The sequence below is a fragment of the Penaeus vannamei genome, chromosome 42 (assembly GCF_042767895.1).
Source record: "Penaeus vannamei isolate JL-2024 chromosome 42, ASM4276789v1, whole genome shotgun sequence".
NCBI classification, from domain to species: Eukaryota; Metazoa; Arthropoda; class Malacostraca; order Decapoda; family Penaeidae; genus Penaeus; species Penaeus vannamei.
Window position 1 is genome coordinate 9924613 of NC_091590.1, and position 12500 is coordinate 9937112.

The 12500-nt window shown below is 44.4% G+C and overlaps 2 protein-coding genes across 2 annotated transcripts in view; one reads left to right on the forward strand and one right to left on the reverse strand.

The window, feature by feature from the left end:
* Positions 1-11663, forward strand: part of LOC138860646 (methyl-accepting chemotaxis protein 3-like) — a 16308-nt gene extending 4645 nt beyond the window's left edge. The window contains exons 2-7 of the mRNA XM_070118650.1: positions 4829-4943; positions 5145-5273; positions 7245-7343; positions 7686-7943; positions 8141-8359; positions 10571-11663. Of these exons, the coding sequence (XP_069974751.1) occupies positions 4829-4943; positions 5145-5273; positions 7245-7343; positions 7686-7943; positions 8141-8359; positions 10571-11663 (1913 nt within the window). The remainder of the gene's footprint in view (positions 1-4828; positions 4944-5144; positions 5274-7244; positions 7344-7685; positions 7944-8140; positions 8360-10570) is intronic.
* Positions 11664-11668: 5 nt separating this feature from the next.
* The window catches only part of LOC138860647 (ribosome-binding protein 1-like), a 6950-nt gene continuing 6118 nt past the window's right edge, over positions 11669-12500 (reverse strand). Inside the window, exons 7-8 of the mRNA XM_070118652.1 lie at positions 11721-12339; positions 11669-11679 (exon numbers count right to left, since the gene is read on the reverse strand). Of these exons, the coding sequence (XP_069974753.1) occupies positions 11669-11679; positions 11721-12339 (630 nt within the window). The remainder of the gene's footprint in view (positions 11680-11720; positions 12340-12500) is intronic.

Sequence of the window (12500 nt, forward strand, 5' to 3'; positions counted from 1 at the left end):
TCTTCCCTCGTTTCTTCCCTGTCCCTTTTCTCCTTTCGGTCTCATGCTATATCTTTTTTCTCTTCCCCTCTCCTCCTTTTCCTCCCTTCCCCTCTCCTCTCTATCTCCCCTTTCCCCTTTCCTCCCTCTCCTCCCTTTCCCTCTCCTCACTATCCTCCCTTCCCCATTCCTCTCTATCTCCCCTTTCCCCTTTCTTACCAATCACCCCCTTCCTCTCTCCTCCCTACCCCATTCCCCCTATCCTCCCTATCCCCCCTTTCCCCTTCCCCCTCTCCTCCCTATCCCCCTTCCCCTATCCTCCCTATCCCTCTTCCCCTTCTCCTCCCTATTCCCATTTCATTTTATACCCCCTTGATTTCCCTCTGCATCTCTCCTCCCCCTATCCTCCCCTCCCTCCTATCCTCCCCTCCCCCTCCCTCGGCATCCCCCCCTTCTCCCCTCAACCACTATACCTCCCGGTTCATCTCCCCTCGACTTCCACCTGTATCTTCCTTCCCTTAGGCCCCCTCTCCCCTCTGCACCTCTTAACCCCTCCCTCCTCCGAATCTATTACCCCCCTCCCCCCTCTGAACTCCTTAACCCCCGTCCTCCCCCTCTATACCTCATTCACCCCCTTCCATATCCCCCCTTCCCCCTTTGCACCCTTTGCCCCACCTCCCCCATCCTCCATTACCCTCCTCCTCCCCTCCCTCCCCCCCTCTCCACCCATTAACCCTCCCCCCCTAACTCCCCCCTCCCTCCTTCTCTCTCTCCTCCCTTACCCCTCCCCCCTCTTCCCTTACCCCCTCCCCCCTCCCCTCTAAACCCCCATCCCCCTCCCTCCTCCTCCCTTATCCCCTCACCCACCCCCTCCCCTCTAAACCCCCCTCCCCCTCCCCCACCTCATCCCCACCTCCTCCCTCTCCCCTTCTCCCCCTCTGCCCAGCATCCCCAACCCCCCCAAACCCCAAACCCCCACCCCCCTTTCCCACCGTCTCTCCCTCTGCGCTGATCGATAACATATGTTAATGACAATATATTGGATTAGTCGGCCAGCGCCACTTTGAAAGGGTTGCGTCTCCCGTTGGTGTGCGGAAAGGGGAGGATGGGAGGGACAGGAGGAAGAAGGAAGTAGGAAGAGGGAAGGAGGAAGGAGGAGGTAGAGGGATAGGAGGTAGGAAGAGGAGGAGACAAAGGGAGAGGGATAGGGAGCAGAAGGAGGTAGGAAGGAGGAAGGAGGACGGAGGAAGAGGAGGTAGGAAGAGGGAAGGAGAAAGGAGGAGGAGGAGGAGGTAGAGTGAAAGGAGGTAGGAAGAGGGAAGGGGGATGAGGAGATAGATGTAGAGGGATAGGAGGAAGAAGGAAGTAGGGAGAGGGAAGGAGGAAGGAGGAAGGAGGAGGTAGAGGGATAGGAGGTAGGAAGAAGGAAGGAGAAAGGAGGAGATAGAAGGATAGGAGGCAGGAAGAGGAGATAGAGGGAGAGGGATAAGAGGCAGAAGGAGGTAGGAAGAGGGAAGGAGGACGGAGGGATAGGAGGTAGGAAGAGGGGAGGAAATAGAGGGAGAGGGATAGAATGTAGGAGGTAGGAAGAGGAGAAGGGAGAGGTATATGAGGTAGGAAGAGGGAAGGATGAAAGAGGAAGAAGAGGGAAGGTAGAGGGAGAGGGAGGTAGGAAGACGGAAGGAGGAAGGAGGAGGTAGAGTGATAGGAGGTAAGAAGAGAAGAAGGAAGGAGGACGGAGGAAAAAAAGGTAGAGGGATAGGAAGTAGGAAGAGAAGGAGATAGAGGGAGAGGGATAGGGGGAGGAAGGAGGTAGGAAGAGGGAAGAAAGAGAAGGAAGGGATAGAGGGAAGAAGGAGGTAGGAAGAAGGAAGGATGAAGGAGGAGGAGAAGGTAGAGGAATGGGAGGTAGGAATAGGGAAGGAGAAGGAAAAGACAGAGGGAGAGGGATAGGGGGAAGGAGGTAAGAAGAAGGAAGAGGAGAAGGTAGAGGTAGGAAGAGAGAAGAAGGAAGAGTAGGAGATAGAGGGGGAGGGATAGAAGGAAGGAGGTAGGAAGAGGGAAGGAGGGAGATGGATAAGAAAAAGGAGGAAGAGGAGGAGGAGAAGGTAGGGGAACAGGGGAAGAAAGAGGAGGAGTAAGAGGAGATAGATGGAGCGGAAGTAGGAAGTAGGAAGGAGGGAGGAGGAAGAGGAGAAGGTAGAAGGACGGGAGGATGGAAGAGGGAAGAAGGAGGAGGAGATAGAGGGGGAGGAGGAGAAGAACTTGGAGAAACAGAGGAGGAGATAGAGGGAGAGGGACAGGAGGAAGAAGGGAGTAGGAAGAGGGAAGAAGGAGATGAGAAAAAGGAGCCAGAGAGATAGGAGGAAAAAGGAAGTAGGAAAAGAGAAGGAGGAGGAGGAGATAGAGAGACAGGGATGGGAGAAAGGAGGAGGAAAAGGAAGTAAGTAAAGAAAGGAAGAGGAAAGAGAAGAGGTAAGAGGAGGAAAAAGGTAAGATAAGAAAGAGGAAGGAGGAAGAGGATGAGAATGGGAAAGAAGAAGAGGGAAAAATAGACAAAGAACGAATAGATACAAAACGAATATTTAGAGGCAGGAAGGAGGAGGAAAACGAATGGAAGAATATATCTGTGTGTGTGTGTGTGTGTGTGTGTGTGTGTACAATTCTCTCTCTCTCTCTCTCTCTCTCATATATATATATATATATATATATATATATATATATATATATATATATATATATATATATATATATATATATATATATATATATATATATATATATATATATATATATATATATATATATATATATATATATATATATATATATATAAATATATATAAATATATATATATATATATATATATATATATATATATATATATATATATATATATATATATATATATATATTTATATATACCTATACCTATATGTATATATATATATATATATATATATATATATATATATATATATATATATATATACATACATATACATATACATACAATACATACAATATTAATCATAAAAATAACAAAACAACTTTACGCAGAGAATAAAACGCGAAACGCGCACACGACAATCACACGCACACAAATGTCAAAGCAAATACTAGAACATGTGTGCAAGATGCGAAACGGCCGCTAGCAACGGGCGAGAGATACCACAGAGGGGAGAGAGCGGCGAGGGGAGCGAGCAAGGGGAGAAGGAGAGGAGAGGGAAAGAGGGGAGAGAAAGGAGGGGGAGAGTGAACATGGAGAGAGAGAGAGAGAAGGGTGCAGGGAGGGAAAAAGAGAGGAGGAGGGAGGGAGAGAGAGAGAGAGAGGGAGGGAAAGAGAGAGAGAGGGGGGGAGAAAAGGGGGCATGGGCAGAGAGAGAAGAAAGGGGACGTGGAAGAGAAGAGATAGGAAAACTGAGCGAATACCAGAAAAGAGAGAGGCAAAGGAAAAGGACGAGAGATAAGAGAAAGATAAGAGAGAGTAGACAGGAGAGAGTGAGAGAGAAAGAGGAGAGAGAGAGAGAGAGAGAGAGAGAGAGAGAGAGAGAGAGAGAGAGACATAGACAGAGACAGAGAGAGAGAGAGAGAGAGAGGAGAGAGAGAGAGAAAGAAAGAGAGAGAGAGAGTAGACAGGAGAGAGAGAGAGAGAGAGAGAGAGAGAGAGAGAGAGAGAGAGAAGGGGGAAAGGGCGAGGGGAGCGACGAGGAAAAGGGGCGATGAGGGGAGCTGCGGCGTGGATGATTACCTGGAATGATAGCGAGAAGGGCAGAGGGAGGGCAGTAATGATGGAGGTGACGGAGGGACGGCGAAGGGGAGAGAAAACGTCGACGGGGATGTCCTCATCCCGGGAGGTTCTGCTGCCGTGATGTTGACGCGGAAGAGGGAGGAATAAACAGCTATGGGCGTTCTTTTAGGATTTTTTCTTTTTTATTTTATTTTATTTTATTTTATTTTATTTTATTCGTGTGTCTTTTTTTTGAGTCGTTCTTTTAGGATTTTTTTTCTTTTTTTATCTTTTCTTTTATTTTCTTCGTGTGTTTTTTTTTTTTTTTTTTTTGAGTCGTTCGTTTAGAATTTTTTTTTCTTTTTTTTTTTCTTTTCTTCGTGTGTCGTTTTTGAGTCGTCCTTTTAGGATTTTTATTTTTTTCGTGTGTCGTTCTCGTGGGACTTTTACTTTTGTGTGTGTGTGTCGTTCCTTTAGGATCATTGCCCTTTTGTGTGTGTCGCGGTTTTGTAGGGTTTTTACCGCTGTTTGTCTGGCGTTCTTTTAGAGTTATTTTTAGCTTTCTTTTTGTGTCGTTCCTTTAGGACTTTTTACTCCTCTTTCTGTGTCGTTCTCTTGGGATTTTTACTTCTTTGTGTCGCCTTTTTTGTGTATGTGTCTTTTCTTTGACCTTTTTGGCGTTTTTGTAGTGTTTTACCGTTGCTTCTGTGTCGTTCTTTTAGGACACTTACCTTTCTTTGTGTGTCGTTCTTTTATGATTTTCCATTTTCTCTGTGTATCGCTTTTTACGATTTTTTACTTACTACATATGTCGTTCTTTTAGGATTTTTATCTTTCTTTATGTATCGTTCATTTAGGATTTCTATATTTCTTTATTCGTTGTTCTTTTAGGATTTTTATGTTTCTAAATGCACCGTTCTTCTAGGATTTTCTTCCTGTCGGTGTTCTTCTAACCATTAAAAGTCTGTCGTTCTGGTAGGTTTTGGTCCTCTTGTGTGACGCTGTCTGTATCGTGGTAGTTTTGCATCAGGTCACGTGACTATTAGTTTATATAAAATGAGATAAAAGAGATAAAACTGTGTGAAAGCATTAGCATCCTGAAAGTTATTGATCTGTAGCTGGTAATATTAATAGCTTCTTAGATTCTGTTAACAGCATTAACAGGATCGTAGAGTTTGCTGACAACATTAACAGCATCCTGGAGTTTGCTGACAACATTAACAGCATCCTGGAGTTTGCTGACAACATTAACAGCATCCTGGAGTTTGATGACAACATTAACAGCATCCTGGAGTTTGCTGACAGCATTAACAGCATCCTGGAGTTTGCTGACAGCATTAACAGCATCCTGGAGTTTGCTGACAACATTAACAGCATCCTGGAGTTTGATGACAACATTAACAGCATCCTGGAGTTTGCTGACAACATTAACAGCATCCTGGAGTTTGCTGACAACATTAACAGCATCCTGGAGTTTGATGACAACATTAACAGCTTCCTGGAGCTTGCTGACAACATTAACAGCATCCTGGAGTTTGCTGACAACATTAACAGCATCCTGGAGTTTGCTGACAACATTAACAGCATCCTGGAGTTTGCTGACAACATTAACAGCATCCTGGAGTTTGCTGACAACATTAACAGCATCCTGGAGTTTGCTGACAGCATTAACAGCATCCTGGAGTTTGCTGACAGCATTAACAGCATCCTGGAGTTTGCTGACAGCATTAACAGCATCCTGGAGTTTGCTGACAGCATTAACAGCATCCTGGAGTTTGCTGACAGCATTAACAGCATCCTGGAGTTTGCTGACAGCATTAACAGCATCCTGGAGTTTGCTGACAACATTAACAGCATCCTGGAGTTTGCTGACAACATTAACAGCATCCTGGAGTTTGCTGACAACATTAACAGCATCCTGGAGTTTGCTGACAACATTAACAGCATCCTGGAGTTTGCTGACAACATTAACAGTATCCTGGAGTTTGCTGACAACATTAACAGTATCCTGGAGTTTGTTGACAACATTAACAGCATCCTGGAGTTTGCTGACAACATTAACAGTATCCTGGAGTTTGTTGACAACATTAACAGCATCCTGGAGTTTGTTGACAACATTAACAGTATCCTGGAGTTTGTTGACAACATTAACAGCATCCTGGAGTTTGCTGACAGCATTAACAGCATCCTGGAGTTTGCTGACAGCATTAACAGCATCCTGGAGTTTGCTGACAACATTAACAGTATCCTGGAGTTTGTTGACAACATTAACAGCATCCTGGAGTTTGCTGACAACATTAACAGTATCCTGGAGTTTGTTGACAACATTAACAGCATCCTGGAGTTTGTTGACAACATTAACAGCATCCTGGAGTTTGTTGACAACATTAACAGCATCCTGGAGTTTGTTGACAACATTAACAGCATCCTGGAGTTTGCTGACAACATTAACAGTATCCTGGAGTTTGTTGACAACATTAACAGCATCCTGGAGTTTGCTGACAACATTAACAGTATCCTGGAGTTTGTTGACAACATTAACAGCATCCTGGAGTTTGTTGACAACATTAACAGCATCCTGGAGTTTGTTGACAACATTAACAGCATCCTGGAGTTTGTTGACAACATTAACAGCATCCTGGAGTTTGCTGACAGCATTAACAGCATCCTGGAGTTTGCTGACAGCATTAACAGCATCCTGGAGTTTGCTGACAACATTAACAGCATCCTGGAGTTTGCTGACAGCATTAACAGTATCCTGGAGTTTGTTGACAACATTAACAGCATCCTGGAGTTTGCTGACAACATTAACAGTATCCTGGAGTTTGTTGACAACATTAACAGCATCCTGGAGTTTGTTGACAACATTAACAGCATCCTGGAGTTTGTTGACAACATTAACAGCATCCTGGAGTTTGTTGACAACATTAACAGCATCCTGGAGTTTGCTGACAACATTAACAGTATCCTGGAGTTTGCTGACAGCATTAACAGTATCCTGGAGTTTGTTGACAACATTAACAGCATCCTGGAGTTTGCTGACAACATTAACAGTATCCTGGAGTTTGTTGACAACATTAACAGCATCCTGGAGTTTGCTGACAACATTAACAGTATCCTGGAGTTTGTTGACAACATTAACAGCATCCTGGAGTTTGTTGACAACATTAACAGCATCCTGGAGTTTGTTGACAACATTAACAGCATCCTGGAGTTTGTTGACAACATTAACAGCATCCTGGAGTTTGCTGACAGCATTAACAGCATCCTGGAGTTTGCTGACAGCATTAACAGCATCCTGGAGTTTGCTGACAACATTAACAGCATCCTGGAGTTTGCTGACAGCATTAACAGCATCCTGGAGTTTGTTGACAACATTAACAGCATCCTGGAGTTTGTTGACAACATTAACAGCATCCTGGAGTTTGCTGACAGCATTAACAGCATTCTGGAGTTTGTTGACAACATTAACAGCATCCTGGAGTTTGCTGACAACATTAACAGCATCCTGGAGTTTGCTGACAACATTAACAGCATCCTGGAGTTTGTTGACAACATTAACAGCATCCTGGAGTTTGCGGACAGCATTCACAGCATCCTGGAGTTTGCTGACAGCATTAACAGCATCCTGGAGTTTGCTGACAGCACTAACAGCATCCTGGAGTTTGCTGACAGCATTAACAGTATCCTGGAGTTTGTTGACAACATTAACAGCATCCTGGAGTTTGCTGACAACGTTAACAGCATCCTGGAGTTTGCTGACAGCATTAACAGCATCCTGGAGTTTGCTAACAGCATTAACAGCATCCTGGAGTTTGCTGACAACATTAACAGCATCCTGGAGTTTGCTGACAACGTTAACAGCATCCTGGAGTTTGCTGACAGCATTAACAGCATCCTGGAGTTTGCTGACAGCATTCACAGCATCCTGGAGTTTGCTGACAGCATTCACAGCATCCTGGAGTTTGCTGACAGCATTCACAGCATCCTGGAGTTTGCTGACAGCATTCACAGCATCCTGGAGTTTGCTGACAGCCTTCACAGCATCCTAGAGTTTGCTGACAGCATTCACAGCATCCTGGAGTTTGCTGACAGCATTCACAGCATCCTGGAGTTTGCTGACAGCATTCACAGCATCCTGGAGTTTGCTGACAGCATTCACAGCATCCCGGAGTTTGCTGACAGCATTAACAGCATCCCGGAGTTTGCTGACAGCATTAACAGCATCCTGGAGTTTGCTGACAGCATTCACAGCATCCTGGAGTTTGCTGACAGCATTCACAGCATCCTGGAGTTTGCTGACAGCATTCACAGCATCCTGGAGTTTGCTGACAACATTAACAGCATCCTGGAGTTTGCTGACCACATTAACAGCATCCTGGAGTTTGCTGACAGCATTAACAGCATCCTGGAGTTTGCTGACAACATAGAATTCTGGAGTCTGCTGACAACATTAACAACATCCTGGAGTTTGCTGACAGCATTAACAGCATCCTGGAGTTTGCTGACAGCATTCACAGCATCCTGGAGTTTGCTGACAACATTAACAGCATCCTGGAGTTTGCTGACAGCATTAACAGCATCCTGGAATTTGCTGACAGCATTCACAGCATCCTGGAGTTTGCAGACAGCATTAACAGCATCCTGGAGTTTGCTGACAACATTAACAGCATCCTGGAGTTTGCTGACAACATTAACAGCATCCTGGAGTTTGCTGACAGCATTAACAGCATCCTGGAGTCTGCTGACAACATTAACAGCATCCTGGAGTTTACTGACAGCATTAACAGCATCCTGGAGTTTGCTGACAACATTAACAGCATCCTGGAGTTTGATGACAACATTAACAGCATCCTGGAGTTTACTGACAGCATTAACAGCATCCTGGAGTTTGCTGACAACATTAACAGCATCCTGGAGTTTGATGACAACATTAACAGCATCCTGGAGTTTGATGACAACATTAACAGCATCCTGGAGTTTGCTGGCAACATTAACAGCATCCTGGAGTTTGCTGACAACATTAACAGCATCCTGGAGTTTGCTGACAGCATTAACAGCATCCTGGAGTTTGTTGACAACATTAACAGCATCCTGGAGTTTGTTGACAACATTAACAGCATCCTGGAGTTTGATGACAGCATTAACAGCATCCTGGAGTTTGCTGACAGCATTAACAGCATCCTGGAGTTTGCTGACAACATTAACAGCATCCTGGAGTTTGCTGACAGCATTAACAGCATCCTGGAGTTTGTTGACAACATTAACAGCATCCTGGAGTTTGTTGACAACATTAACAGCATCCTGGAGTTTGATGACAGCATTAACAGCATCCTGGAGTTTGCTGACAACATTAACAGCATCCTGGAGTTTGCTGACAACATTAACAGCATCCTGGAGTTTGTTGACAACATTAACAGCATCCTGGAGTCTGCTGACAACATTAACAGCATCCTGGAGTTTGATGACAACATTAACAGCATCCTGGAGTTTGCTGACAGCATTAACAGCATCCTGGAGTTTGATGACAACATTAACAGCATCCTGGAGTCTGCTGACAACATTAACAGCATCCTGGAGTTTGATGACAACATTAACAGCATCCTGGAGTTTGCTGACAACATTAACAGCATCCTGGAGTTTGCTGACAACATTAACAGCATCCTGGAGTTTGCTGACAACATTAACAGCATCCTGGAGTTTGCTGACAGCATTAACAGCATCCTGGAGTTTGCTGACAGCATTAACAGCATCCTGGAGTTTGCTGACAACATTAACAGCATCCTGGAGTTTGCTGACAACATTAACAGCATCCTGGAGTTTGCTGACAACATTAACAGCATCCTGGAGTTTGCTGACAACATTAACAGCATCCTGGAGTCTGCTGACAACATTAACAGCATCCTGGAGTCTGCTGACAACATTAACAGCATCCTGGAGTTTGATGACAACATTAACAGCATCCTGGAGTTTGCTGACAACATTAACAGCATCCTGGAGTTTGTTGACAACATTAACAGCATCCTGGAGTTTGTTGACAACATTAACAGCATCCTGGAGTTTGATGACAGCATTAACAGCATCCTGGAGTTTGCTGACAACATTAACAGCATCCTGGAGTTTGCTGACAACATTAACAGCATCCTGGAGTTTGTTGACAACATTAACAGCATCCTGGAGTCTGCTGACAACATTAACAGCATCCTGGAGTTTGATGACAACATTAACAGCATCCTGGAGTTTGCTGACAGCATTAACAGCATCCTGGAGTCTGCTGACAACATTAACAGCATCCTGGAGTTTGATGACAACATTAACAGCATCCTGGAGTCTGCTGACAACATTAACAGCATCCTGGAGTTTGATGACAACATTAACAGCATCCTGGAGTTTGCTGACAACATTAACAACATCCTGGAGTTTGCTGACAACATTAACAGCATCCTGGAGTTTACTGACAGCATTAACAGCATCCTGGAATTTGATGACAACATTAACAGCATCCTGGAGTTTGCTGACAACATTAACAGCATCCTGGAGTTTGCTGACAACATTAACAGCCTCCTGGAGTTTGCTGACAACATTAACAGCATCCTGGAGTTTGCTGACAGCATTAACAGCATCCTGGAGTTTGCTGACAGCATTAACAGCATCCTGGAGTTTGCTGACAACATTTACAGCATCCTGGAGTTTGCTGACAACATTTACAGCATCCTGGAGTTTGATGACAACATTAACAGCATCCTGGAGTTTGCTGACAACATTAACAGCATCCTGGAGTTTGATGACAACATTAACAGCATCCTGGAGTTTGATGACAACATTAACAGCATCCTGGAGTTTGATGACAACATTAACAGCATCCTGGAGTTTGATGACAACATTAACAGCACCCTGGAGTTTGCTGACAACAGTAACAGAATTCTGGAGTTTGCTGACAACAGTAGCAGAATTCTGGAGTTTGGTGACAGCATAAACAGCATCCTGGAGTTTGCTGACAACAGTAACAGAATTCTGGAGTTTGCTAACAGCATAAACATCCTGGAGTTTGCTGACAACATTAACAGCATCCTGGAGTTTGCTGACAACAGTAACAGCATCCTGAAGTTTGCTGACAACAGTAACAGCATCCTGGAGTTTGCTGACAACAGTAACAGAATTCTAGAGTTTGCTGACAGCATAAACAGCATACTAGAGCTTGCTGACAACATTAACAGCATCCTGGAGTTTGCTGACAGCATTAAAAGCATCCTGGAGTTTGCTGACAACAGTAACAGAATTCTGGAGTTTGCTGACAGCATAAACAGCATCCTGGAGTTTGCTGACAACAGTAACAGAATTCTGGAGTTTGCTGACAACAGTAACAGCATCCTGGAGTTTGCTGACAACAGTAACAGCATCCTGGAGTTTGCTGACAGCATTAAAAGCATCCTGGAGTTTGCTGACAACAGTAACAGAATTCTAGAGTTTGATGACAGCATTAACAGCATCCTGAAGTTTGCTGACAACAGTAACAGAATTCTGGAGTTTGATGACAGCATTAACAGCATCCTGAAGTTTGCTGACAACAGTAACAGAATTCTGGAGTTTGCTGACAGCATAAACAGCATACTGGAGTTTGCTGACAGCATTAAAAGCATCCTGGAGTTTGCTGACAACAGTAACAGAATTCTAGAGTTTGCTGACAGCATAAACAGCATACTAGAGCTTGCTGACAACATTAACAGCATCCTGGAGTTTGCTGAAAACAGTAACAGAATTCTGGAGTTTGCTGACAGCATTAACAGCATCCTGAAGTTTGCTGACAACAGTAACAGAATTCTGGAGTTTGCTGACAGCATAAACAGCATACTGGAGTTTGCTAACAACATTATCAGAATTCTGGAGTCTGCTGACACATTAACAGCATCCTGGAGTTTGCTGACACATCAACAGCATCCTGGAGTTTGCTGACAGAATTAACAGCATCCTGGAGTTTGCTGACAACAGTAACAGCATCCTGGAGTTTGCTGACAACATTAACAGCATCCTGGAGATTGCTGACAACATTAACAGCATCCTGGAGTTTGCGGACAGCATTCACAGCATCCTGGAGTTTGTTGACAACATTAGCAGCATCCTGGAGTTTGCTGACAGCATTCACAGCATCCTGGAGTTTGTTGACAACATTAGCAGCATCCTGGAGTTTGCTGACAGCATTAACAGCATCCTGGAGTTTGCTGTCAACATTATCAGAATTCTGGAGTTTGCGGACAGCATTCACAGCATCCTGGAGTTTGTTGACAACATTAGCAGCATCCTGGAGTTTGCTGACAGCATTAACAGCATCCTGGAGTTTGCTGTCAACATTATCAGAATTCTGGAGTTTGCGGACAGCATTCACAGCATCCTGGAGTTTGTTGACAACATTAGCAGCATCCTGGAGTTTGTTGACAGCATTAACAGCATCCTGGAGTTTGCTGTCAACATTATCAGAATTCTGGAGTTTGCGGACAGCATTCACAGCATCCTGGAGTTTGTTGACAACATTAACAGCATCCTGGAGTTTGCTGACCACAGTAGCAGCATCCTGGAGTTTGTTGACAACATTAGCAGCATCCTGGAGTTTGCTGACAACATTAACAGCATCCTGGAGTTTGCTGACAACATTAACAGCATCCTGGAGATTGCTGACAACATTAACAGCATCCTGGAGTTTGCTGACAACATTAACAGCATCCTGGAGATTGCTGACAACATTAACAGCATCCTGGAGTTTGCTGACAGCATTCACAGCATCCTGGAGTTTGT